Below are 27,074 nucleotides of genomic sequence, written 5' to 3' on the forward strand. Positions count from 1 at the left end.
ATGTTTTCTTCTTTGTTTCAAGTAGATTCTTCCTTTGCCGAGAAAGAAACGCTGTTCCTTTGTTATTGCCTTCTTTGTTGTCTTTGTTTCATTTTGTGGAATGAAGCCCACATTGTTGTTTTCTATGTTTCCTATGTTGTTCTATTTCTGCTTTCATAAAATCGAAGGGGAAATCAGCTGTTGTATGATATCACCAGGTGAAATAGTCTTCTCAGCATTATTCTGGCATTGCATGAAACTTTATTGTTTACTGAAGGCTGAGTTCATGCTTTATTGTGTTCCTGTTAGTGAAAAACAGATCTACAGTTTTCAAGATGCAGAAATACAACAATTACAGTCTTCACATTTTCATTTCTTTCTGATTATTTGTACAGAGTTTTATATTAAGGAGCTTTGCTGCAGTTAGGGGTAGGACTGCTGCTTAAATTCTGACTGAAAAAGGTTTTGTTTTATTGTCACATCAGCACTTTTTTTAGGAAATGCAAAACAATTTTTTTTCACGTCTGCTATCTCTTGCAACCGTCCTTTGATTACTCAACTCAACAAGTGTTTACATTCGTACAGTTTTTCTGATTTCAAATAACATCCTGGTTGTTTGTAGAGCTTTTTCCACTTCTCGTAAATAGTATGTTGTTGTTTTTTATGCACAAATAAACATGCACATGTTGTGCATCATTTTAAATTATCATAGTTGTACGTTTCTTTGAATTGTGATGTGTTATTTTTAATAACTGCACACTTTTTCTTGAAATTACTGTGCAGTAAAATATCATTACTTCCATTTAGGTCTGATAACAAATTTAGTTCCAGAAGTTATTTCAATAAACAATAATAATGTTGTTTTAAGAGTATTGGCATAATAATGCAAGTACACCGTCTCAAAGATCTATAAACTTCAATTTCTCACAAACATTTAACACTGGAACTGGAAGACATTTTAAATATCCAAAAATAAATAAACAGGACAACCAAAAGAACAAATAAAATGGATACTAAAGTCTATGTAAATACAACTGCAATTTAAAGAAAGGGGTAGTTTCCATCCCGTATTTGCTAGAAAGAGAAACAAAAAAACAATTAATCAAATGGAAATGATCAAGCTCATTTTAATTTATTCTGAGATTAATAAATTTATTACTTATTATGACAGGCTTCTTCTATTTTTTTATATTTTTATTTTTGTGTAAATGCTCTGGCTTGCTTGTCAATTGAACTTTCCTGCTGAGGGACAATAAAATAAATTTCTACTTCTTTTTATTCTTTTGAGAACTGGACTTCGGGACCCTGCATTAAATCCAAATAAAATCCAATGTATATGTAATTTTAATGTGACAAATATCTTAAGGACATAAATTTCACAATATAATGAAAACGGTTATTTGTGACATTGCACTGTTGTATTTTGATTTAATCGCCTTAAAGAGCTTAGAAGTATGTTTTACTGTTAAATGCAATGGGAGACCGTAATAAACTAGCTTACTTATACAATTATTATGACAATTATTATGTATTTTATGTATTTAGAGTTAGAATACGAACACAAAATGTGTTCAGATTTTGAGGTCCTTGAAAGCAGCACCACGCACAAACGCCTTGTGTCTCTTTGGGAATTTACGATGAAGTAAAAGTATTTCTTGCTCCCACTCGGAAATATGTCCTGGATTAGTTATATCAGTTGTAACGATGTATTTCTACATTCTTCACCTGCTGATCGGACGCCTTTCAGGAACTGTGCAGGCTGGACAGTGCAGCACTTCTCACCGCTGCAGCCAGAGGATCCAGTCCCGACCAGACGAGGGCGGGGTTAATGAAGAAGAAGAAGAAAAAAAAATAGAAGTTTCCTGGTGACCTACGACAACACAGGAAGGTAAAGTTAGCTTAGCTTCGGTCCAAAGTAACGTTTTAACCCTCCAAATGCAGCCCGGATTATTAGAATAACTCATAGCGTAACCTTACTCAGAGTGAATATAAAGTAGGCCGCAGCTGTTTACGCTTAACATAAGTTTGATGAAACAGCTGGAAAAACCTGTGGATGTTAGCTGACGAATGTTGTATCCGTTTATGTCATAACGGTTCAAAGTTTAAAAAGTACAGCTACGGTTTGAATAGTTAAGAAATTATAATAATTGAAAGTACGGATTCATTTACAGTGGTTTGTACCTGCCTGGTTAGTGGTTAGCGGATGAAAACTGCGGCTAAGTATGTTAGCTTTGGTTATTTGGAGGCGCGTGTTTTTAGCACCGAGAACAATTTAACCGGGCGGGGTCGTACCCGCTGTAAAAAAAAAAACACACCCTAAAGCTAATATTTTACATACATTTATTGGCTTTTCAGAATGTTTAACACAGATTCCATTGATAACATTTTATGTTGTCAGTTCACGTCAAAAAGAAACCCGTCATATTTGTGTCTTATTACACATGACAAATATTTAAATAATGGATTCATCACATTTAAACGTTTCAGGCCTATTCTGATGAGGGGAAGACAATAAATGGACTCAATTAGATTGCATAGGACTGAATGATTTGCAACGTGCAAATGGCTTTTGTAAAAATTAACAAAAATGTAAATAAAAGTAACCCAATCTGAACTGAATTGAACAAGTTTTCTGCATATTTGCTAGGTTGTTGCAAAATCCTAATTGTTTATTATAAAATTAATGTTCTGTACTGTAACTAAGAGATTTCTTTTGGTAACTAAGAAATCTCTTAGTTACAGAACAGAACATTAATTTTATTTTTTTTAAGCTTGATACCTTAAAGAATTTGAAAAAAGTTATAAAAAACATATCCTATGGCCAATTCCACTTCGCTTGATGACTAGACTGACTGCAGAGAGACAAATCTAAAGCACTACGACATGTTTTTTAAATTTTATTTTGTTTCCATTGTAGATGAATGTTGGCGTAGCTCACAGTGAGGTGAACCCCAACACGCGGGTGATGAACAGCAGGGGAATATGGCTCACCTATCTGTTACTGACGGTGGTTCTGCACATTGTTCTGCTCAGCATTCCTTTCTTCTCGGTGCCGCTCGTCTGGACGCTCACCAACGTCATCCACAACCTGGTCAGTCTGACACCTGAACACAGGATAGAAATTATTTGATCTGTTGATAGATTATTGTGTGAAAATCATTGTTCCCTTCCTTACTTCAGCTTCTTTCACAACATGCTATTGCTATGCTGAACTTTTTACATTTTGTCGTGTTACAACCACAAACTTCAATGTGTTTTTTGGGGGGTTTGTAGAAGAAAGCTTCTGGGTTTTCAAAATCCTTTACAAATAAAATCTGAAAAGTGTGGTGTGCATTTGTATTTAGTTTGTGTCAGTCAATACTTTGAAGAATCAGCTAATTTTACAGTTTTACCTGCAAGTTTTGATGGCATATTTTATGTAAATACAAGTGAACTCTTGCTACTAGGTTTGTTTTTTTTCTTTCTATTTTTTATTTGTCCAGATGTTGATATTTATGCAACATTTTCCTCCAGTTAGCTTCTATTTTGTTGCATGACAAAAAATGAAACTGAATAATTTTTCTAGGCATAGCTTATATTTACCGTAGATCTTGACGGATTTGTTTACGTTTATATTTTCTCAGTTGCCTTTTGTTTTTCCAGCCAGCCTTTATTTCAGGTGTTTTCCTCTTGCTTCTGTTATTTCACACTCATTCAGACCACATGCCAGCACGTGGCGGTGAACCAGCAACCCCCCTCGCTGCTACAAACACGAATACAAATAAATATTGTCACATGATTCGAGTAACAACTGCTGAAAAGTTTTTTTGGAATTTGGCCCTTCATGTTTTTTCCCCAAAAACGGTCTATGGAGCAACTTCCCTGTAATAACTTTAAATTTAAATGAAAGAATTAACACGAGAAATGTTTTATTTGAGTCTTTTGTAAAGTTTTCTGTAAATTTTCTGGCTTTTAGAAGTTGCTTGTAGATGCTCAAGGACAGTTTATGCACATTTAATGGATATTAAAGTATGTTGGTTTAAGCACAGCAAGTACTTTGTGTGTGTTTTTGTTTTTTTTTTTTTTATTATTATTATTTTACTAGTTGAAAAAGGTCTCAAGACAATATTATTGTTTATTACAATAATTTCTGGGACAATTTATGGTCCTGCAAAATGTTGTCTTGAGGTATTTTATTTAAAAATCAGTTTAATCAGACAGATTTCCAGTAGGAAATGTATCATACACATTTTTTTATTATAAAAAATTCCGGCATTGTCGTCTCGCTAAATTTCAATCAGTGTTAATAACAAACAAAAACTGACAGCATTGTTGGAAAAGTTATTTTTACTTTTTTCTCCACTGTTTCACGAAGGCATCAATAAATAAATATCAGTAAGTTTTTAAAAAAGTAATTAAATGCAGTTACTGTGTGCAGCTTAGTGATATAAATCACATCTTATATCAAATGGGAATTTTTTTCAGGAAACATATTTATGGTGTTATGAAAAAAAAAGTTAAAAAAAAGTTTTTTTTTTAAAAATCATACTTTATATTGTAATCACTATAATTTCAAATCAGTTACATATATTTCAGTTTGATGCTAGTTACCAAACAATGTAGTCAAATTGAGACTATTATTCAAATTAATTAAAAAGTTTTGGTGACTTGTCATGACGTGTCATTCGGTAAATAATGACACTATTAATGCAGAGTTGACTCTTTTAATGGACTTTTAATGCTAATTTTAATAAAACTTTGCATTAAAATGGTAATTATTGACCAAATAATGGACTTTTAATGCAACCTTTAGTGCAACTCTGCATTAATAGTGTCATTATTTACTGAGTGACACTTCATGACAACAGTTGTAAACATTCATAAAGACTCCTTCATGTTCCTGACTGTTATGTCATGTCAGTCTTATGCAAACCCCTTTAAATTAAGTGCAGCTAAAGTTTTTCTCAAAGGAAACAGCAGATTGCATTGAGTTATTCACATGTAGAGATGGTGGACAGTCGATTGCATTTGCAGCATGTTTAAAGTTTTGGCTCCTGATTGAGTTAGGCTCTCCAAATGTACAGAAACTCTCAGGCTAATAACATTGAAATTCCTCAGCTTTTCAACGTTTAATTAAACGAATACAGTTTTCTTCCCCCTTAGGAGTCAAACTGAGCTTCTGTTTCGAAATAAATGTGTTTGTGATGGGTGACAGACGGCTCCTGTGCTCCTTTCTCCAGGCGATGTACCTGTTCCTGCACACAGTGAAGGGCACTCCCTTCGAAACTCCAGACCAGGGCAAAGCACGTCTGCTCACGCACTGGGAACAGATGGACTACGGCGTCCAATTCACTTCTTCACGCAAGTTTCTCACCATCTCACCAATTGTTCTGTGAGTATCTCTTACCGGTAAAATGCAAAAATTTGTTTTTTGTGCCAGACACAATTTCACTTTCATTTTGACGACCCAATCAAATCCGTCGGTTATTTTATTAATTGTTTCCTTGAATGGACGTATCCCAACAAAGGGCTGCCAGTGTGCTAACTGATGGGGATGTTGAGATTAAATTAAACTTGGGAAAATTCTGAAATTCTGGGAACAATTTTGGGGGAAAACCAGAAGGGGAAAGCAGGGCCCTAAAGAAGCTTGGACAGTAGATGAGTAACAGAAAAAACAGCAGAGAGAGGATTTTACCAACATTAAAATTAGGGCTGCAGCCAGCAATAACTTTAGTAATCGATTATTCTGGTGTTTAATCAGGTAAAAAATTGGCAGATTTGGCAGAGTTTTCATTTAACTACCTAACCCTTTTTGTACAATATTAAAATAAAATATTTTAATATTCAGTTCCTTTTTTAAATGGGAAAATAAACATTTTATTGCCTAAAATGCAATAACAGAATATCTGAAAATTTGTAGCAACAGCTAAAATAACTCCTCAAACATCAACATGTTACCTCAATACAGTTTAGTGCTAATTTGTTGATTAATTTTTGAAATTACTGATTTTTTTTTACCAAGTGAACTTAAAACTATTCCAGTTTTGGGTAGAACATATTTACAGACACATTTTTTTAAATCTTAAATGCAAAATGTTTATATTTTTAGAAACTTTTGCCTCATTTATTCATTTAAGTATATTGTTTTTTTCAGCAAATACTCCAGTTAATGCTTAATTGATTACTAAATCAGTTGACGATTATTTCAATAATTCATTAATCACGATTAATCTGATTAATCGTTTCATTAATCCACAGCCTTTGCGTAATACTTTACAGATTCAAGTCTTTCAAGAAGTACTTCTAACATCAACATGATCTGTGTTTCGGATTCATCGATTTAATAATTAGACTTTTATTAGATTTTTATTTTCACAGTTTTTTTTATTAATATCTGCTCGGAGTTTGTCGTTCTTTCAGCAAATTACCTTTTTTGAGTCTGTATACACCGGTTAATGATTAATCGATGAATAAATTAGTTGACAATCATTACAATAATTGATATAGGCTGATAGTTATCATGCATCGGTAATCTAAACCAGGGTGAGCAAGTCTCGTTCCACAGCCAGTATGCTGCATGTTTTCAGTCACACAGCAGGTCTTGATTTGCTGAAATCTGATTGTATATTTTAGTGGTTCATACCAATTAAACTCGACCGCAGTCAGACTTCTGTGTGAACGGTTTACAACCCCAAAGTGACCCACATGCACAGGGGAAGAATGTCACACAGCGGCGCACAGTTTACGGAAGTAGTAATGGATGCTGCCATTTTCGGATCAGTTTTAAAGGGAACCAACAGCATCGTCACAACATCATAACAAAGCCAGGAGAGCTCATGAAAAGAAAGCACAACTTATAGTAATGGCCTTTAGTATTGATTGCAGCTTCTGTAGAGGAATTAGTTTGAGTGTGCAGTTAGTTGGGATTGTGATGCACTTCATGTAGATATAGAAATACGATTACAGATTATGACTTTAAGTTAGTCCACTTGGCCTGTCAGGAACAAATTTTACTGGGCGATGAATTGACCCAGAAATTTTTGCAATAAACAATAATGTGGTTTTGAAACAATTTTCAAGTAATATATTGATAATGGCATAATAATGGAAGCTGTCAAAGACCAATAAACTGGAACTGGAAGGAATTTTAAATCTCCAAAATAAACCACAACAAGCAAAAAATGGAAATAAAAACCACAAACCAAAACCACAAGTAAAATTGATTATCTGTAAAAAAAAATATTAATGATCAAAATGGGAATTATAGAGCTTATTTTAATTGATCATGTGTTTAGTTAATTGCTTACAGGGTTTCCCCAAGAAAACCTGCTAAGCCGGGTGCTCAGGGCGCTACGGCAGTCATCCAGCCACCCGCCGTGTTTTTGAGTTAAACAATGTTTAAAGTTGACAGGACATTTTAAAATATAATTTGATAGTTATGCATTTTTGGAAGACTGGAAGAATAACACATAAACACAAACTATAAAGTCTTTAAAAAAGGCAATCATTAAAAAAAACAACTAATAAATAAACAAAGTTAAGTCTGGTGGCCCGCCAGGCTTACAGTGAGGGAAACTCTGGCTTATTGCGGCAAAACCGCGAGAGGTGTAACTGTTTTACTGTTCTCTTATTTAAAAGAGAACATATTTTACTCATACTGAGATAAATGTAGTTATAACAAGTATTTTAATCGCGTTTAACGAGACGTAAAACTTTCTCAATTAAACTTTGTTGTTTAATTGAGAAAGTTTTCTCATTTGAATGAGAAACGGCTCCTGAATTTATATCAAATCTCTGGCAGTGAAACGCTTCCGTAATCCGTGACAAAAATATAAAAATGCATTTCCTTTTCCTTTTTCTTCTTTTCCTCTTAACAATTCATTTGTATATCCTCCTCTTTTATGTTTTTCTAAAAAAGCAACCTGCTGTTTTTAACCTTAAATTCTGTGCATTTTGTGAGGAACAGGCAGCAGATGACAGATCAAACACACTTTTGGTTGCATCGAATGTACAAGAAAAAAAGTGTAATTTAAAGTGGATTCATAAAGTCACCAGACACAAAGGGGAATGCACCTTGCCCAGCGGCTTTGTAACGCATCAAGTGTTGGTGTAATGTTCCTAGTTTGGGTCAGCCATCACACGTGGGCAGCTGTCGGTTTGTGTTCACACCTGGCTTTGACATTCTCCCCCACACGTGTGCTGAGTTACCTGCTCGATGCAAATCAGCCGACTCTACGTCACAGCCAGCCAGCCGCTGGGCGCAAACAGGATGTCATCAAGACTTTGACTGATGACATCAGCAGAACATTCAGCAGGCATCAGCAGAACATTCAGCAGGCTTTTCAAAGCGTGCATGTAAAACTGTGTAGGTCTCTGAGTATCAGGGGAGACGATAACGGTTTTATTTCTTAAAGCAATGATGATACAGATGTCTGTCGCAATAAATCAGTGTGACAAAGTTAATTAAAACAAATGCAAAATTTTCATTTGAATGATTTATTGCTTTTTTCTTTTCTCTATTTCTATCAAAAACTGAATGACAAAACTCTTCAGTCTGGTGTTTTGGACTCAACTATCCTTTTTTTTAAGGTCAATTGCGTTTACAGACTTAATAATTTATTTGATTTGTTGTTTCTGTTGTTTTGTTTGTTTGTTTTGGATATTTAAATTGTCTTCCAAATGTTTCTTAGAAATTAAAAGCCTCTTGGTCTTTGAGAATGTCTTCTTGCAAATTGATCTCAAAACAAAAATATAGTAATTTATCGTAATAACTGAGACAATTTATCGTCCAGCAAAATTTATCATGAAAGAATAACTGGACTTCTTTTTGGAAATTAAATTAAGCTGCTGATTTTAAATCAGACTGATTGAGATCAGGATTTTTTTTTATTTTTTAGATTTTTATTCTAATCCCAGCTTCCTGACATGCAAACGTATTCACCTCTCTGTTTCCTTTAGGTTCGAACCACAAACTTCATCCTTTACTAACATCATTTTATAAAGAAGCACCTAAAGACATTGTTATACAAACAGGCTTTTTTATTAACCTTTTATGTCAGTTTTTATATTCTTGTCTTTTTTAAGCATTTTGTCATTTTGTCTGTGATAGATGCTGTATAAATACATTTTACCTACTTATTTACTTATGATCCATAATTTTCCTTCTAATTCACAACAATGCGCTACAAAAACTCACTAAAATAAACTGAATGAGTTTTAGTACAGTGACAAAATGTGGAAAAGTTCAAGGGGTATGAATATTTTTGTATATTTCGTTGCATTCGAGTTAATTCTGACCCGTGTTTCCCTTTACAGGCACATTCTTGCCAGTTTCTACACGAAATACGATGCGACGCATTTTTTAATCAACACATGCTCCCTGATGACCGTCCTAATCCCAAAGCTGCCGCAGCTTCACGGAGTACGGATATTTGGCATCAACAAATACTGACGCACCCTAAAACCAGGACTTTATCCACAAAAACTGGACTTATAGTTGTTCTGCTCCTGCTGAACTGTTTTCTGAGTAACAGTTTGAGGAGACGGAGATAAAAACTGAGGACTACCCTGAACGCCTGGAGAAACTGAATGCACTGTTTCATCAAAGTGTTTCTCATACTAAAACAAGATCCGTTGCTCGTGTTTTTGAAGGTTAAAAATGCGCTGGTTTTATTTTGTGATGTTTGTTCACCATTTTTCTTTTTCTTTTTGCACTGGCTGCAACTGTGTAAAGCTGAGTTTATTTGCCATAATTATAAACCAGTTTTTTTCTACTCAATCCAGCATGCATTTACATGCCTTCAATAAATATTTTACTGTGATATACAGAAAAAAGTAAAGTGGGTATCATCTTAGAAACCTGCCAGCTCTGAATACAGGACAGGATTTTGTAGAATCCACTTGGTCCAGGGTTTCTACAAGTTTCACAAACTCAAATTTGAGACTTTTTAAGACTATTCTGAATGGATTTTAAGACCTGTAGGAGAACAGAAATGTACAAAAGAAAACTGCAAATAAATGAATCGAACCGTTTGGCAACAGAAGTGAGCCAATGGCAAGAACGAATGTCGTCCAGTCAACTGCAGATAAATAAATTTCTACTTACCCATAATGGATGTAAAAAAGCTAGCTAGCTGATTAGCAGCTAGTTATTAGCTACTTATGGTTGTTACCACTTTAAATCATCGTAATGCAGTGAAGATGTCTGTGCACATCTCAGTTTGTGTAGCAGTAAAATCCTGCAAGGAAAATGAAAACTACATGGAATGAGATTAAATAGTAATGCCACAACAAATTTAAGACCGGCGATTAACATATTTAAGGCCAACTTATTGTTTTTCAATCAATTTAAGACATTTTAAGGTCTTTATTTTATATTAATAAATTTAAGAGAATCCTCTTCATGCTGTTAGATGACATTAAATCATTTAATCTTCTTTTGGGATAAATATATTATTTTCAGGGTTTATGGAGGTTTCACCTACTCAAATTTAAGATTTTTTAGGACCATGTGAATAAAATTTAAGACCTATATCACAAGAGATGTATGAAGGGGACTAAAACTAACATTTCTGGGATCATTTTGTGGCACTTGGCAGTAGCTTTGTGCTTTTCACATGTCATAGAGCCGTCTTCCATTAGCATCTTGTTACTGTTAGCCTTAACAGCTTTGAGTCACAGAACGCAGTGAGTGAAGATTTCAGAGCAAAAGTCTTGTAAGAAAAAACAGAATATATTACAGTAATTAGTCCTACCACAAGCAAAATTTAAGACCTCTGATTGATGTTTTTAAGGCCAACTTATTGTTTTTCAATTAATTTAAGACATTTTAAGGCCTTAATTTTATATTGATAAATTTAAGAGAATCATCTTCATGGTCTCAAATGACATTAAATCTCATATTTAAGATTTCTTTAGGACCATTACGAATAAAATTTAAGACCTTTATCACAAGCAATGTAAAAAAAAAAAAAAGATGGGGCCAGGGGGAACCAAAACAAAAATTTCTGGGGTCAATGTGTGGCACTTGGCAGTAGTTTTATGGTTTTTCACATGGCATATGGACATGTGAGCAGGCCATATGCCTTATGAGAAGGCATAAGGCCATGCGAGAAGGCTGTATGTCTTCTCGCATGGCCTTATGCCATGTAAAAATATGTCCATGTGACATCTTTCATCATCAGTGAGTGGAGATGTCAGTGCAAAAGTCCCATAAGAAAAAAACATAGAATATATAACATTAATTAGTTCTGCCACAACAAAATTTAAGACCTGTGATTAATGTTTTAAGGCTAACTTGCTGTTTTTCCAATAAATTTAAGACATTTCAAGGCCTTAATTTTAGATACTTAAGTTAAGACTTTGTAAGCATCCCATTGGTCCCAATTTTCAAGCTGTGGGGAAGTCCAGACGCTTTACATGAGGAGGCCGACACAGTTTTCTCCATATGCTCATATATCCAAGGGGTTCCCCCCCTTCCGCATTCAATAGAGTCCTGTGTGCATTGGAGAAAGGGTTTCCCTGTTTGTAATGCATGTTTCGGGGAAGTAGTTCAAAGGGAACACAGCGCAGTGTGAATGTTGCCTGGGTTGAGCTGAGCCTGGGAAATACATGCAAATATTGCTCGCTGTATCAGCTGTTTTAAACCGGATGAGTAATTGTTTGCAAGCATTTCCAACGGTGTTGATCGCTGCGTGGACACACGCAGGTCATAAAGAAACCTGCAGTGGGATTCTCGCTGCTGCTGCCTTTAAATGTCACAGTGTCCCCAAGATGTCACTGAAACTAGAGTGGGAGAGTAAAAGAGAAAGGATAAACGTTGGGTTTTCTTTTTCAAACGTAGATTGTGCTTGATGAAAGATAACGTTATCTGCTCTGAAAAGCTGTTTTTCTTTTTTTTTTATTTATTCCTGGCTCAGCTTCTGCTTTGAATTTAACATCAGTCATACCGACAGTTCCTGAGCAACAGATTTAAAAAGTTTCAGTGCACAGCGAGTTGTTTGTTTAAAGTTTTGAATTTACTTGGAAAGACAAATATGTTTTAGGTTATGAACAGATATGAAAAAGGTCAAAAATTTCTCCTGTGTTATCTTTGATCTCGATATGCAGATTACCAAGCACAACTTTTTAAAAAGTGTGGTAAAAACATGAGTTTTACTGTTATACTTAGAAATCAACACTCAACCTAACCCAGGCATCAATAACTGAGACAATTAGATACATTTCCAGTCAGAGGTTTACATGGACTTTACAGACATTTCATTTATTTGGGGCTTTGATGCATTTTGAAAGTGTATTTTATTCAGGCTGTAATGACTATGCACCATATATTTATGGATCAATGAGAATAAAATCAAGAGTTGGATGCTAAAGATTAAATTTGTGGATTTTTTTTCTAATTGAAATAAAACATACAGACATAAAGCTGCACCAGATATTTGAAAAATCTTGAGAGAGTTGGTTTAAATGCGATGATTTCCTTGGTTTTAAACGAGAGTCTAACATTAAATTTTGGACTTTAAATTCAATAATATGCTCCTTTCTCCATTGCAAAACACATTTTTTAACAATATGTTTGTTTTATTGTCAAGTAGCCACTGAAATGAGGTGAAACTGAATAACTGGGCGCTTTCTGCGCAGAAAATGACTGTTCAATAGAAACCACTAGAGCCAAAAATGTTTCAGGTAGTTTGTGATTAAACAGAACATTCAAGACACAGACCCTCAGCATGATGCAACCACCACCTTCCTGCTGAGAAAATTATGGGCAGCCTCAGGCATCCTCATTGTGAGACTGCTTTGCAAAGAGTGTCTTCAGTCAGAGGCTTCTTCGGGGCCGCTGTGAGAGTGACTGCTACAGGAGATCCTTCATGGCCACACAGCCATAAGTATCTACATAACCTTACATAATGAGTTACATCATCATTTAATTTTCCTTTGTGGTAAAGTATTTTCAGGGTTTATGTTGAAATTTAAAACTTTTTAAGACCATTATGAATGTAAGACCTAAAATCACAAGAGATATAAAAAATAAATGCAGGGGACCAAAACTGTGAAGTTTGTTTTTTTTTGTTTTTGTTGTTGCTCTTGCAGCAGCTTTGTGTTTTTCACATGGTTTATGGCTCTCCAGCTAGCTAACATTAGCAGCTTGTTGCCGGTAGCTTTAGCCGCCTGAGTCACAGAACGCGTTGAGTGAAGATGTCAGGCAAACTTTTGCTTTATAGAAAAGTCAGAGAAAAAAAAACCTTCGTAGAAAATGTGGCATTTAAATAGTCTTGTCACAACAAAAATTTAAGACCTGAGATTAGCATATTTAAGGCCAACTTACATTGTCTTTAATGGATTTAATACATCTTAAGGCCTTAGTTTTAAATAAATGAATTTAAGACTTTTTAAGGATGTAACAGAGCAAACTTTATCTGGTCTATCCAATAAATCTTTCCAGAATAAATTCAGTTGAAGCTTGGATAAAATTCATAATGTAAACAGGACCGTGATCCCAAATACACATAAAAACTAGTTTTGGAAAGAAGGGTAGTAGGAAGATTTTAGAAAACCTTCACTGCTGAAAAATTGTGAAATATCCTTTAAAGTCAGAAATATGCTGCAAATTTAAAACACTACCAATTTTGACAAGTGGTGAAATATCAGGCCGAAACTCTGCCAAAAGCTTATTGTTACTTTCACTTACATGTGATGTTGAATATATTTGAACCAGAGTTGATTTAAGATAATTATGGCAATAATTCTCAATAAATTCAAGTTAAGGCAGCAAAATAAGTTAAAAATATATTCAAGTTGTATAATCATTCTTCCCTGGATTAACTGTTTAAATTATTAAAAAATAAACATTTTGTACCAGTGAGTAGTGTATGTAAACTTCTGGGCATGAAGCTGTTTTTGTAAAGAGGAAATTCAACGGATTTACGACGCATCCGAAAAATATTCACAACGCTTCACTTTTTCCACCTTTTGCTATGTTACAGTCTTATCCCAAATTATATTAAATTAATCTCTCTCCTCGAAATTTTACACACAAATAGCTCATTATGAAAATGTGGAAAATAGTTTTTGAGTGTTTTGCAAATTTATTAAAAATAGCAAACCAAAAAATTGCATTTATACAAGTATTCTAGAATTGCACTAATTATTTTAGTTGTCAATTATTCTGACATTTAATCAGATATAAAAAATGTCATTTGTGTGGATTTCTCATTCAACCACTTGAGACTTTTAAAATATATATATATTAGAAATGCATTTAAAACATAGAATTAAATAATTAGATTCTTTTTTAAATAAGAAAAACATTTTATTGCCTAAAATTTAATAATAGCACAGCATTCCTTTAGTGAATACTTGATTATTTATAGCACAGAATGACCTGCAGATAAAAAAATACATTAACGTGTGAAAAGTTCAACACTTTCTGCGTAACATCAATAAAGTTTAGGCCTAATCTGTTGATTATTGATTCGATTAATTCTATAGCAAAAGATGATTAATAGATTTTTTAAAGTTGGCTGAATAGAGGAGTCTGGTGTAGAACGCATTTAAAGACAGATTATTTTTATTTTTAATCCAAAAATGAGTGGGTTTTTTTTTTGTACAGTTTAGGCTTAATTACACCTTTGACTGTGTTCTCTCAGAAAATTTCCTTTTGTATTTATACTACAGTTAATGATTAACCGATTACTAACTTAATTATTTCAATAACTGATTAATGATGATTAGATCTTTGGGTCGCCCCAGTCTGAGGTCAAGGTTTTCATGTAGGATGTCTCTGTTCATCACCACATTCATCTTTCCCTCCATCCTGACTAATCTGCCAGTTTCTGCTGCTGCACATCCCCCCACAGCATGATGCCACCACCACCATGCCTCACTGTAGGGATGGTGGAGTTTTCTACAAACAGCCTGGAATGATACTTTAGTATGAAGCATAAGGTCTGTCAATAATTATGTAAATGTGATTTTTGATAAATTTTCACATTCTCAAAATAGGTTATTTGGGTGTAGAATTTTTAATTAGAATTTTAGAAAAAAATTCTAATTAAAAAAAAATTAGTTACCAAACAATGTAGTCAAATTGAGTTTATTATTCAAGTTAATTAAAAAGTTTTGGTGACTTGTCATGACGTGTCATTCAGTAAATAATGACACTTTTAATGCAACATTGAACAACCCCAATTAATTAAAATAATAAAAAAATTAATTAAATACAACATGGAACAACCCCAATTAATTAAAATAAAAAATAAAAAATAATTTAATTATTTAATTTAATACAACATGGAACAAGCTGCCACAAAAAAAATGAAAAGGTTTCATTTGAAAAAATGTCTTTGGTTAGAAGCTTCTTCAAATTCGCTGCGATATGGACTGCTACAGGAGGTTTTTCTTGCCAACAGCCATCACCAACTCTTTTGAAGAATCTTGAATTAATATGAATTACAGCAACATTTATTTTCCCTTTGTTATCAGGAAATTATTTTTGAATTGAAGCTTTTACAGTAAATATTTATTTCAAGCATTCCATAGTAATAATTACTGGATTGTGTAAAATTGTGTTGGGGAACAGATGTGTGAATTCAGACAGATCTAGAGCACCACATTTAATAAATAAACCATGTCTTGACCACAGTATCTGGAATATAACCAAAAAGGGACACTAATATAGTAAAGCTGTCATATTTTAGGACAGGATCAATCATAAAAAATATATACATTTAAGTTTCAAAAGCATCACTAGGTGTCCAAACAAAAATATATAATTTTTTTATTCAAAATATTTTAGAACAGTTCCACAGATATTTCCATTAAAATCAACATGAAGAAAACACATGACCAGTTTTTCTTCTGAAATAATAAAATAATAATGACAAAAGTAGGCGTCTCAGTGTGGAGAAAACGTGAAGCGGATTCTCTCCATTCACAGCCTAATGGCTTGAAACACATGTCTAGTCAAAGTAAAACCTGATGTAACTCAAAACCTCTCAATGTAAATTTACCCTTTTAGCATCTGAAGAATGCGTTCATGCGCCTGAAGTGCTCAACTTTTCTTTTCTGTCTGTGATCGCTCCGGCTGGAGTCCAGTCCAGAGATTTCCTCCATCAAGCATGAAAACCTGGACAACCCCGGCGAGACATTCCCCAACCTGCCCGCCAGCCAGGGTGCAGTTTCAATCTTCTTCTTCTTCTTCTACTCTCTCATTCAGCCTTTATCATAGGCTTCAGTTCTTCTTCTCTGTCCTCCTCCTCATCATCATCGGTGTCGAAGAACTCGTCCTCAAAAAAGCTTCCTCCAAAACCGTATTCCTGCGCGTGGACGGACACCTCGTTTGATTTCAAGTGCGGGGATCCTTCGATAAAATCGGCAAACCTGTTGATGATGGAGATGATGTTAATTTAACAGCCGAAACCGAGTCTGTGTAACCCTGTGGTCCATCCCATTAGATCGAGCCGACTCACTGCTTCCCTATTTCTCTCCTAGATGATGCCGCTCACACTGATGCTGGTTCTGCTCCAGGTTTCTTCCTGTTAAAAGAGAGTTGTTCCTCTCCACCGTCACCACATGCTTGCTCAGAATGACGAGTTACTGCTGACTAAATGATCCCCAACTGGCGATTTTTACCTGAATTTGACTGAATTGCTTTATAACTAGGATGAAATTAGGATTTCTATATGAATAGATCATATTTGGTTTGATTATACAGCTCTGGAAAAAATTCAGACACCACTTAAAATTATCAGTTTCTCAGATTTTACTTTTTATAGGTAAATATTTGAGAAAAAGGAACATTGCTCGTTTAGTCTATAAACTACTGACAACATACAGGGTTTCCCATAGTGTATCATAAGCCTGGCGGGCCACCAGGCTTTACTTGTGCCCCCACCAGACTTAGCATTGCTTATTTATTTCAGTTTTAAAAAAATATTGGCATTTTTTAAGACTATAGCGTATAAATATCAAGTGATATTTTCAAATTTCCTGTCAATTTTAGACATTTTTAACTCAAAAACACGACGAGCTGCTGGATAAATGACAGCTTGAGCGCTCCAAACACCAGGCCTAGAAGGTTTTCTAGGGGAAACCTTGACATGTCTGAAATTCCAAGCAAAATTTTTGTTTTTATTTGCCAAAATAACGAAAAAGATGCAGAGCTTTCAGACCTCAAATGCAAAGAAAACAAGTTCATATTAATATAGAAACAACAACACGTTTTCACTCAGGAAGAGTTCAGAAATCAAGATTTGGAGGGAAAAGCCAGAAGGTTTTCAGTCGGGTTCAGTGCTGTGGGCTCTTAGTTTTTTTCCAGAGCTTTATTTTTCTCTACTGTATTTTGGGGTGACATTTATTCGTGCTTTAGAAATAAGTTGAATTAATTGCTTCACAAATTTACAAGAAAACTATTTACAAACTAAAAATGTGTTTTAAATAAAAAGTGCAACATGTAGGACATTATTTTCTACAATTTTAATATTTACACAAGCAGCCTCCTGCAAATCAGAGATGATGTCAAACAGACCTTTTTCTCACTAATCAGTCAGAATCCAGCTTTGGCATTGGGAAGTTTCATGATTTGTGGATCAGGAGAAAGAAATATCTATTATAAAATAATTGTTCTATACTTGCATGTCCACAGTGTTAGAAAACTGGAAACAATTTCGAGAGGAAAATATGCAGAAGCCAGGAATTAACAAACTTAATCAGAAATGGAGCTGTGAGGTAATGTGGGGCCGACCAAGCAGAGTTAATAATCATTGTTCCTATTTTGACCTCTAATTATGAATAATGAAGCTTTACAAATACACTGAATCATCTTTTATCTCAACAGTGACCTCATTAGGTAAATAAATCAACTCTGTGTAAACTCAGGAAAATCAAGGGATTAGCTCATTGTTCAGTCTGTAATGTATCCAAAATGTCCGACCTGTGAGTCAGTGAGAAACAAAGCAGCAGACGCATATTTTCATCTGGGTTTTTTTGTAACCTGTTCTAATATTTTTAATCACTGCTGGCCTCACCGCTTTTATCCTGAAGTAAAATGCAACAATCTTTCTTCGTCTTTCTTCAAAAACGTTTTGCACAGATAAGCCTAGAAATCCAAACCTTTTTGGGGACTGAAGCCTGGACACGGCCTTCCAGGGACTGAAGTCTGGGCTGTTGCAGTATTTTCGCAGCTCCTCCAGCGCGCGGCGGGTTTCTTCTTCTGCTTCTTTCTGATACTCCTCCTCGGTGAGCAGGCGGCGTGGCTGGGGCTTCCAATAAATATAACCTCTGACTTTCCTGCAAACCAAAACGATGTGATGGAAATAAGAAATAAAAATACATCAGCATCATCCGGTTAAAATGCAAAATAAAGAACCTGAGAAACAACTTATGAAGTTTGTTCACAGTTAACTGAAAAACACAGAGGGGGCAAAGCTAAATACCTAAAACTGTTTTAAACTTCTAAATTTTTGTCATATTAGTAAATGTAAATATTTTATATAATAATAATAGTAAATATATTTTATATTATATAAAATGAAAATATTTTAATATATTTTCATTTTATTACATAATTATGTTATATGAAAATATGACTTAAATATAGCTGTATTTTAAGTAATATTTGGATATAAATTATTATGATGTCATGAGAAAATGCACTAAATCTATTTTCTAAATTAGTTATGAAGTAAAGGGTCATTTCCCTTCTTTTTATTTTTGATCTGTAAGACCATACATGGTTAAAATGTTTAATCTTCAATAAAATGTGGGCCAGATCATCCAAGTTTAGGTATTGAGCCTCTGAATAACAGTTTGTGACTAGTAACTTTTTAATTTTACATCATAAAAAAAGGAGTTTGCATAGAAATAAAAGCCAAATCAAGAATTTTGTTTTTAGAATCCACAGACAAACTGAGAAAAACATTTTATTTTTGTATGAATGTGTTTTAAATAGAAGAACACAAATAATTAGGTGGACAAAAACTAAAGTTATAATCTGAAAAATTAAAATTACAGGTCATCAAAAACGAAACAAAAAAGAAATCCAAAAAAAAAAATCATATTTTTATCTTTCAAATAATGCAATAAGATGAAGTCTGAAACATCTTTCCATACGTATCCATCCTTGGAAAAAATGATAATTTCCTAGCATTTCAAGGCTGAATAAACAAAACTGTAATAAATTCTCTGGAAACGCTGATTATCTGCAGATGAAATTCAGATGAGCTGTGAGGGTTTTCCTAACATTTACCCATTTGCATCCTATAGCTGAAGCCACAGTTTGCAGAAAGGTTACAAACAATCAAACTGATCTTATGGCACAAACTTATGAGTCAGTGGCAGTGAAAGAAAGTCAGGCTTATGTAAATAAAATATGGAAACCGTGACCTTACTAAAACAACATGTTACGGTCTGATGAAACCAAGCACAAACTTTTAACTATGATTCTAAAAGGTGGAGGTGGCAGTATTATGCTATGGGGTTCATTTTTTTCAATGAGAACTAAAGTTTTGCTGAAAAAAGTATTTTTTATTTATTTATTCAAAACTAAGCCTGTCCCAATAAGTAATATATCAATTAATTGAACAAAAATGAGGAAGGCTTAACTTCCATTTGGGCAACAATCATTAAAGAGATGCTCCCTTAAATATTGCTGAAAATTTTTAGAAACACTGCAAACATTTGATATCCAGTATGACAAGGTTAGTCTGCTCCCCCTTTTGCTTGTTTTCCCTGTCTAAGCTGGACGACTATCACTTTTTAAATACAACTTTGGTTTCAGTTTCCCTACATTAAGCTGCTACAGGAGATTCTCAGCTTTTGCTGTACTCTTGCGCCCTCTTCTGACAGCATTTGAGCATTGCATACCTCCACACTGTCAATGCCAGAATGACTGGGTACTCCAGATTTTTGGAGAGCAAAGACGCCAGGATGATAGCAAAGGCAACTTGCTGGATCTGAATTCCCAGATAAATTAGAAGCAGTCCAAACAGTTGCAGCGTCCACGACAGGATGTTGATGCTCTTCTCATCCACCAAGGGGCCGTAGCGGTAGCACACAGCAAAACTGATGAATCCCACCACTGTTACGTAACCTGACAGAAAAAAAAAGGATTTATGCGGTGTTATGTTTTATAAAATTCAATACTTTTAAAAAAAGAGAAAAGTCACCCAACTCATTTGCACATCCCTGAAATAATGAGTACAACATATCTATTCTAATAACCACACAGTCTCTGTATGTCATAATCTTGTACAGTATATTTTTATTACTATTATTGTAAATCTTGTTTTTGTTTGCTGTTTTAAACTAGTTTTCAACCAGAATTCCCCCAATATTTAGCTTTACTCATCAAAAGTGAAAAAGTTCAAGGACTAATGAATATTTTTTCAAGGCTCTGTAACTCTTCCTCTTTGTTATTTTCTGCCTGAAGTCTGTGTTGTTGGCGAGTGTGTACCTAATGCAGCATGCCAGTGCTCTCGCAGAATTACCCCGAGATTCCTGCAGACCAGCTGGATGGCATACAGAGAGAAAGACCACCCGCCCACAATAAGCATGTAAAAGGGGCTTTTCTGTGGAAAACAGCAGGGGGACAATCAACCACTGGATCAGCGAGACTTTAATTATGAAAAAAAACAAACAAAAAAACAAAAAAAAAACACTTAAAGGCGATTAAATAGCTTACCTTTGGCAAAAAGCGTGACAGAATGAAAAAGAGGATGATCAGAGAGGCGATCATGCCTGTGCTCATTCCAGCAGAGTAGAAGAAGATCTGACTCCTTCAGGAAAGAATCAAAACACACAAAAAAGAACTGTAATAAATCCAGTTAAAAATGCAGGACTGGTTTTCGGACAGATAAATACCTGCTCAAGGATTCTGCAAAAACAAACAGCAGCGCCCCGGAGAGGAAGACCAAAAACAGATAGATGTCAAACTCTGAAAGGAAAGGAAAGTTAGCTGGTAATTATCTGTGAGGCTTGAAACAAGCTGCTTAGACTTTGACTTTTCCTTTCCAAAGAGACTTTGCTCTTTTGTGCTCTTAAAATAACATTTATTGTCTCTGTAACTCCTACGTCAGTCCGTCCGTCCATCCATCCATCCATTTTCTTTACACTCTTGTCCCTTAGTCCCAAATCTATAACATGTTGATATTAACGTGAAAAAAATGTGTTTTATTCTGAAAAGATTACAAAGGAAGAGCTTTGAATGGCTCACTCCTGCACTTCTTTCTTAACCAAAGAAGAAAAATAAAGAAAAAACAAGTTTTTGAACTACGAGGCTTATGTTAGGAAAATAAATTTAAAATATGCTAGTTTTTAAACTTAACTATATGTAGTTGGGGACATAAGTTTAATTGTATTAATTTTAGCAACAGTTAACCTTGGTGCATGTGAAATATTAGATAGAGCATGAATATTTTGAGTAGATTTTAATTTAGGTAGATTTGGATAATGATTCAATTTAAAAAAACGACTGATTTTCTTAACTGGGATAAAATCACTAACAGGGTTTTGAAAAAGGACCTTCACTATAAAATGTCTTCTATCAGAGGAAACAGATGTACTGTGCTAGGTAGCTCACAAAAACAAAAGTAATGGGGAAAAACTGCATGGGAGAGATAACTTCTGTCTGTTTATGTACTAGGCCAAATTCTTTGGTGTTTTCTGAGGTAAGAAAAACACTAAAATCTTGAGAAAACAAAACTAGTATTTGGGATATTATGGAAAACGAGCAAGGTCTAGGTGAAAAATAAATATCTTTTTGGCAACTGGGGTCTTTGTTCAAATGTATAGAAAGGGAGGAACTAGGAGAAGACTCCAGATGTAACTGGCATGAGAACATCCTGTTTTGAGAGTGACCTTTGCTCTTTCTTTCTCTTTATCTTTGATTTTGAATAAGTCTCCCATCCTATCAAAGTACTTTGAAACTGCTTAGAGGTTTAGAAGAGAGGACACGCCTTCAATGCATATATTAAAATTAGGAATACACCTCTTATAAAAGTCTCCACTTCACAGCAGCAAGCCAGATTGCTTCGTTGTGCAGCCGCACGAGCAGTTCCCAAAGGCACCTTTGCTTTTTGTTCATTTTCTACTTTTCTCGGGTAATTAATGTCTGTTTTATGGTTTGGACTTCTTGATGGTTTGGGTGTGATGCTGATCTGTTTTTCTGTGCATTTAATTGTCTGAATAAAACCCTAGATATATCTGAAGCTGAATGGCGACTGGTTGTTATCTGTGTGGTTTCCACTGTGTACATGCGGAAGTCTGGATTCGGGAAACTAGAGGAAAACAACTAGCAAAGAAGCTTAACAATTTTAATCCTCTAGTATTAATACTTACCATCCATACGTTTTAAGTTGATCACAATTGCTTATCATTGAACTCTCTTTGCTTATTTTTGAATCAAACTCCATTATTTTTTATTTAAGAACGCTGAGGAAACTTTGACGGGGATACAACCAAAACCTAGTCAACTCCAGGTAAAGACCATTTGTGTTCATCTTTATCACGGTAGATGTGGGAGATCTGAAGCTTGCTCCTTCTTTTTCTTATGAATTTATTTCCATCAAATCAGTTCAAAATGAGTCAAAAGAATATTTTCACTATTACACTTATTAGATCCTCTTTCAATCTGCATTGTTTTTATACGCTGAATCAGTGAGCTGTTCACAATTATTTGTTTCCTTTGCATAACTAAGTTTATTTTCTAAAGGAGAAGGTAAACATCTGAGCAGTATATTAAAAATGACATTTCTTCTTGTAATCTTTAGTAAACTGTTTCATTTTCAATAATTTTGTAATGTGCTCTTCTTTTTAACTTTACCCCTTATTGTGAAGGTGCTACATCTGTCACTAACCAGTCAGAACGTGATCTGCACTGGTTTCCTACTTACTGCGGATTGGTTTGACAGTGTACTGAGCTCCTGCTGTAGGATCCACCTTGAAGCATGTCTTTTTGCAGAACAGGTTGATGTTAATGACAGTTTCATTGTGCTGTTCACGTAGAAAAAATAGAAACCAGCTCCAGACATTGAAGCGCTCCAGCTCCTGCAGCTCTTCTTCACCTTCCACAGTTTGCACCTTAAAGACCTTTGAACTCCACACTTTCACCTGTGAAGAGGCATTTAATGTACAGTTTAACAATCATGCACAGAGCATTTTCCTACAGTCAATTTTAAGCTAACAGAGCAACTTCCAAGTTTCAGGATGTTACATTTTGGATTTTTAAAACTTTTTATAGAACAATAGGTCTTTAACTTAAGTCAGTGTAATTTGTGGAACTTGCATAAATTCTTGTCCACGTTTGCCTCCAGGTTGGAACAACTGTGTTTTTGTAGCAGAACCGGTTGGGCCCCAACATAAGGTACTGCTCGCCATCTTGAAGATCAACTATAGGACGGGTGCCACCTAGAATGAACAAGAAGATACATGTGTGAGTGTATCACAAAATAATAATAAAAAAAACTTGAAATTTAGAGCAAATAAGACTTTTCTCCTTTTATGTTTTCCTGTAGCCTGTCTGTGTAGAAAGTTTTGTGATGGCGATAATATTGGTAAATATTGTAATAATGATATTGGTTGTAATACGGCTGTTTTTGTCTTTTCACCCTTTCTCATATGTGTTTTTGCCATTTTGTTGACCTTTAGCAGTTTTAGGTAAGGTCATTTTTGGTCCAGTATGAAGATGAGCTGCCATGAGACTCTGTACAACTTGCTTAACATTACATTATCAGGAATAATGCAAGTTAACACTTAGCCAACAATTATTAAACTTTAAACAGTCTTTGAAATATAAATATTGCACACACTGATGATGACATATTCGCTATATGCTGTGCAGCCTTATGTTTTGTTTACTTTAATGCTTACATTATGATATACATATAAATAAAAAATAAATACTAACTTATTTTGCGACAATAACTCAAATGAAAATGCAAAAACCTAGCTTTCAGCTCTATGAAACTGCCACAAATACCTAAAAATGTGTTTTCAGCTAACTTTGTAAAACAATTTCTCAGCTTTTCTCAGTACAAATACTGACTATGCTTCACTGAAGCAATATATTATGACCTATCCTATAATTCATTACGTTTTCTACAAGCAAAACAAACTCGGATTAGTGAGGGCCTGAATGAAAACAACCTAGGTGTGTTCTGGGATGTCAAGCTAACGCCTACAAAAATGACAGGATGCAAATTTCCAAACAGAACAATGGATGGTAGCCACAAGCTTCCACGAAGGAACAAGACACGAAGGAAAATAACAATTGTATTAACTCCTATTGCTGTCTGATGAAGCTAAATAATTGTTAAAAACAATTGCTAGTCTTTCAAAAACCCATTAATGTTGCACTGACTCGCTCAAAGTTCTAATGTAAATGGAGACAAACACTAGCTAATGTTTACTAGCCGTAGCTTGTAAAATATATGTTAAATACCAACAAAGGTCATTCTACCTGCTTTATAACACAGCTTTTTACCTGTATATTGGTGTGAAGTTTGATGTAGACACATAAAAAGCACTGTAAAAACCATTAACTTCGAACTTGCTGAGATGTAACCATTTATAATTTTCATGCATCCCGCCATGATGACTTTGCTAACTCCCGCCTCCTCCAACGTCTCTTCCTGCCTCCTCCGCCTAGCAACCGTTCGATGAGTTACTGGCGCGACAGCCAATCACAAAACAAGACAAGATGACGTCATCGCCAGTGTTTGATATTTCAGTTTCGGGTATTGCTAATCTGCCATTTTCCTTTTTTTGCGAGTTTATTAGGAGAATATGTACTACTAAAACAGATATTTAAACATTCATTGTCAAGTTTAAACTGTAGAATTGTCTCAAATTCCGTTGTAAACAAAATCAAATTAAGGTGAATGAGTCAAACTTTTTTCTCTCTCTTTGAATATCTTAGTTTTTATTTGTTTAATGAAAATACCTTGTTAAGCCATAATACATAAGAAGAACTATATCTTCTTACTGGAGAATTCTAAGTCATGTGAGTGGTTGATTGATTCACTGATTTTATTTCAAACACAAATAAAATATAGTGAACAAAAACAAAATAATGTGTCCAAAAAGGAAAAGGTTTATGAATATTTGTTGAATGTTACCTGGAAGTAATTAGTTTCTTGCTTTGAACTTAAGAGCTGTCACAGAAACAGTAATAGAAATACGGAAGCAGCTGAGCCTTGTAATTAAGTACGTTGCATATTTTACAAGATACAGGATTATTTTTTCCCCATTTTTATCTAACGCGACCCATTAGGTAAAATGAATGAAATGAAACCCAAAATGTAATTTCTAAAAAAGAAAAACTTCTCAAAACCAGCAAAAATAGTATTCTTAATTCAGAAATCTTATGTGTTTTGGCCTATTTAATGGGGAAGTCCAACAGACAGTCATTGACACACCCTCAAAAAGGAGAAAAAAAAGACATTGCTTAAGAAGTTGACTGTTTATGTGGTAGAAAAAGTTGCACAAGCAAATCCACCAATGCAGATGAGCTGAAGGCCACTTTCAAAGTAACCTTCCCGTGTCGTCCTCGGTGCCACAGGTTGATCTCCTTCAGCAAAACATGCAAAAGAAGCCATGACCAAATACTGAACAGTTTTAAAGATTTTCTGTGAAGCTGAATTTTGGGTTTTCAGTAACAAGATTCCATGACCATTATGATTAAGAGAGATAAATGTATGAAATCTATGGTGTAATAAATCTATGTAAAAATATGTTTCACATTTTTAATCAAATTACTGAAATAGATTCAGAATTCAGAAAAGATATCAGAAACTCACAAACAAACATCAAAGACTGGCGACAAACCCTTTAGAGCAACTCAACAACCTCAATATTATAATTGATTGAGAGTTCACAAAGTATGAGAAATGTTACAAATAATTGATTGATTGATTGATTGATATGTAAAAAAAAATATGTCACTTTACACATATTAGGCATGTTTAAAGTTTGATGTGACGGAGGTGACCATTTTTTACCTAATGTAAATTTGTAACATTAGGTACGCTTAACTATAAATAAATTAAGCATAATCCAGGACTTGTTATTGGATTAAATTGGTGACATTGGACAGTGGGTGATGAAAAAAATCCCATCTTTTTATAATAAGCTGGTTCTGTAGGAGATGAGGAGAAGACGTCATGACAACCCACATTCACACATGACTGCACAGACAGGCTGCAAATAGGTCAATCTGGGTTGTCAAACTGATGATTAAGCTGAATGAGGAATTTCCAAAGCATTAAATGTTGCATCTGAGTCACAGAAGTAGCTAAATGTCATTACTCTGTACACATTTGAGTTTTTTTTTAATTTCTTTTCTTGCATTTTTTAAGCAATGCAATTATAAAGGAGATATGTCAGAAGCCTGATTTGTACCGTTAACCTTTAACTGAGATAAAATACAAAGAATAGGAGTTTTATTTTTGATTAATATCAAAGACAATATCAACCACAGAACGACAATTCACTCAAAATTTAAAATACACCAAACCAAAGCCCCAAACTTTATATTGTTATCCCAAGATTTATTCCTTCAATTCACTTTGGTCAAGTAAACAGATTGTACTGCAGGAATCTATAATCTGCTGATAAAGTCCTACTGTGTGAAAAGTCACATTATGTCCAAATATCCAGGGAAAGGGCTTCTAATCTACACTATACAGACGTTGTAATCAACTTTGTAACATGTTTATTTATCCTGTGCCAAAAGTCTGCCTTCTCATTAGAGAAAGTTTGTTTTTATCTTTTATTTTAAAGACGTAAATGTTAAAAATGGTTTGGTTCTCTTGATAATTAAGAACCTTTTTTAGTCTGTTAAACCACTTTACAATTCAGGTTATTTATGTAACCCACAATCCAAGTAGAAATTACCTTATGCCATCTAACAAAACAAACAGGTTCAGTTTATTTACAGTTTTAGAAAAATATTTAAGGAAAGTTCGTACCAATAATTTAGCCTGCTTCAATTAATCATGAAGCTATCTGTCTAAATTTAACCTACGCATATCTATCTATCTATCTATCTATCTATCTATCTATCTATCTATCTATCTATCTATCTATCTATCTATCTATCTATCTATCTATCTATCTATCTA

General features: G+C 34.4%; 2 protein-coding genes and 1 long non-coding RNA gene across 4 annotated transcripts; 1 reads left to right on the forward strand and 2 right to left on the reverse strand.

The window, feature by feature from the left end:
* Window positions 1–1,764: 1,764 nt before the first annotated feature.
* ormdl2 (ORMDL sphingolipid biosynthesis regulator 2) lies at window positions 1,765–9,792 on the forward strand. Of its 2 annotated transcripts, none has more exons than XM_007553605.2 (4): window positions 1,765–1,867; window positions 2,897–3,070; window positions 5,199–5,350; window positions 9,274–9,792. In XM_007553605.2, the coding sequence occupies exons 2-4, from the start codon at window positions 2,897–2,899 to the stop codon at window positions 9,407–9,409; spliced, it is 462 nt and encodes a 153-aa protein (XP_007553667.1). In that variant the 5' UTR covers window positions 1,765–1,867; the 3' UTR covers window positions 9,410–9,792. The 2 variants fall into 2 exon arrangements, with proteins under 2 accessions (XP_007553667.1, XP_016527743.1); XM_016672257.1 differs by lacking the exon at window positions 1,765–1,867 and adding an exon at window positions 1,882–2,199.
* Window positions 9,793–11,859: 2,067 nt separating this feature from the next.
* LOC107836429 (uncharacterized) lies at window positions 11,860–12,991 on the reverse strand. The gene is made up of 2 exons (XR_001662326.1): window positions 12,210–12,991; window positions 11,860–12,142 (listed from the first exon to the last, which is right to left on the reverse strand). It is a non-coding gene; the product is annotated as an uncharacterized LOC107836429 (long non-coding RNA).
* A 2,568-nt stretch (window positions 12,992–15,559) lies between these two features.
* On the reverse strand, window positions 15,560–24,610 carry nemp1 (nuclear envelope integral membrane protein 1). Its single transcript, XM_007553606.2, has 9 exons — window positions 24,437–24,610; window positions 23,240–23,361; window positions 22,848–23,064; window positions 20,818–20,890; window positions 20,639–20,732; window positions 20,411–20,525; window positions 19,822–20,047; window positions 18,070–18,246; window positions 15,560–16,338 (listed from the first exon to the last, which is right to left on the reverse strand). Exons 1-9 carry the CDS (start codon window positions 24,543–24,545, stop codon window positions 16,167–16,169), a joined length of 1,305 nt encoding a protein of 434 aa, XP_007553668.1. The 5' UTR covers window positions 24,546–24,610; the 3' UTR covers window positions 15,560–16,166.
* Window positions 24,611–27,074: the final 2,464 nt, after the last annotated feature.

The sequence above is a fragment of the Poecilia formosa genome, unplaced genomic scaffold (genome assembly GCF_000485575.1).
Source record: "Poecilia formosa unplaced genomic scaffold, Poecilia_formosa-5.1.2 Scaffold57, whole genome shotgun sequence".
Classification (NCBI taxonomy): Eukaryota; Metazoa; Chordata; class Actinopteri; order Cyprinodontiformes; family Poeciliidae; genus Poecilia; species Poecilia formosa.

Excerpts from the sequence above, each read along its gene's own strand:
- ormdl2 (XM_007553605.2), top strand. The coding sequence starts at position 2,897 with ATGAATGTTGGCGTAGCTCACAGTGAGGTGAACCCCAACACGCGGGTG. Across the intron at positions 3,071-5,198 it reads CCAACGTCATCCACAACCTG|GCGATGTACCTGTTCCTGCA; the intron begins GTCAGTCTGACA and ends TCCTTTCTCCAG. Across the intron at positions 5,351-9,273 it reads ACCATCTCACCAATTGTTCT|GCACATTCTTGCCAGTTTCT; the intron begins GTGAGTATCTCT and ends TTCCCTTTACAG.
- nemp1 (XM_007553606.2), bottom strand. The coding sequence starts at position 24,545 with ATGGCGGGATGCATGAAAATTATAAATGGTTACATCTCAGCAAGTTCG. Across the intron at positions 23,362-24,436 it reads AACTTCACACCAATATACAG|GTGGCACCCGTCCTATAGTT; the intron begins GTAAAAAGCTGT and ends TGTTCATTCTAG. Across the intron at positions 16,339-18,069 it reads AGGCTTCAGTCCCCAAAAAG|GTTTGCCGATTTTATCGAAG; the intron begins GTTTGGATTTCT and ends CATCATCAACAG.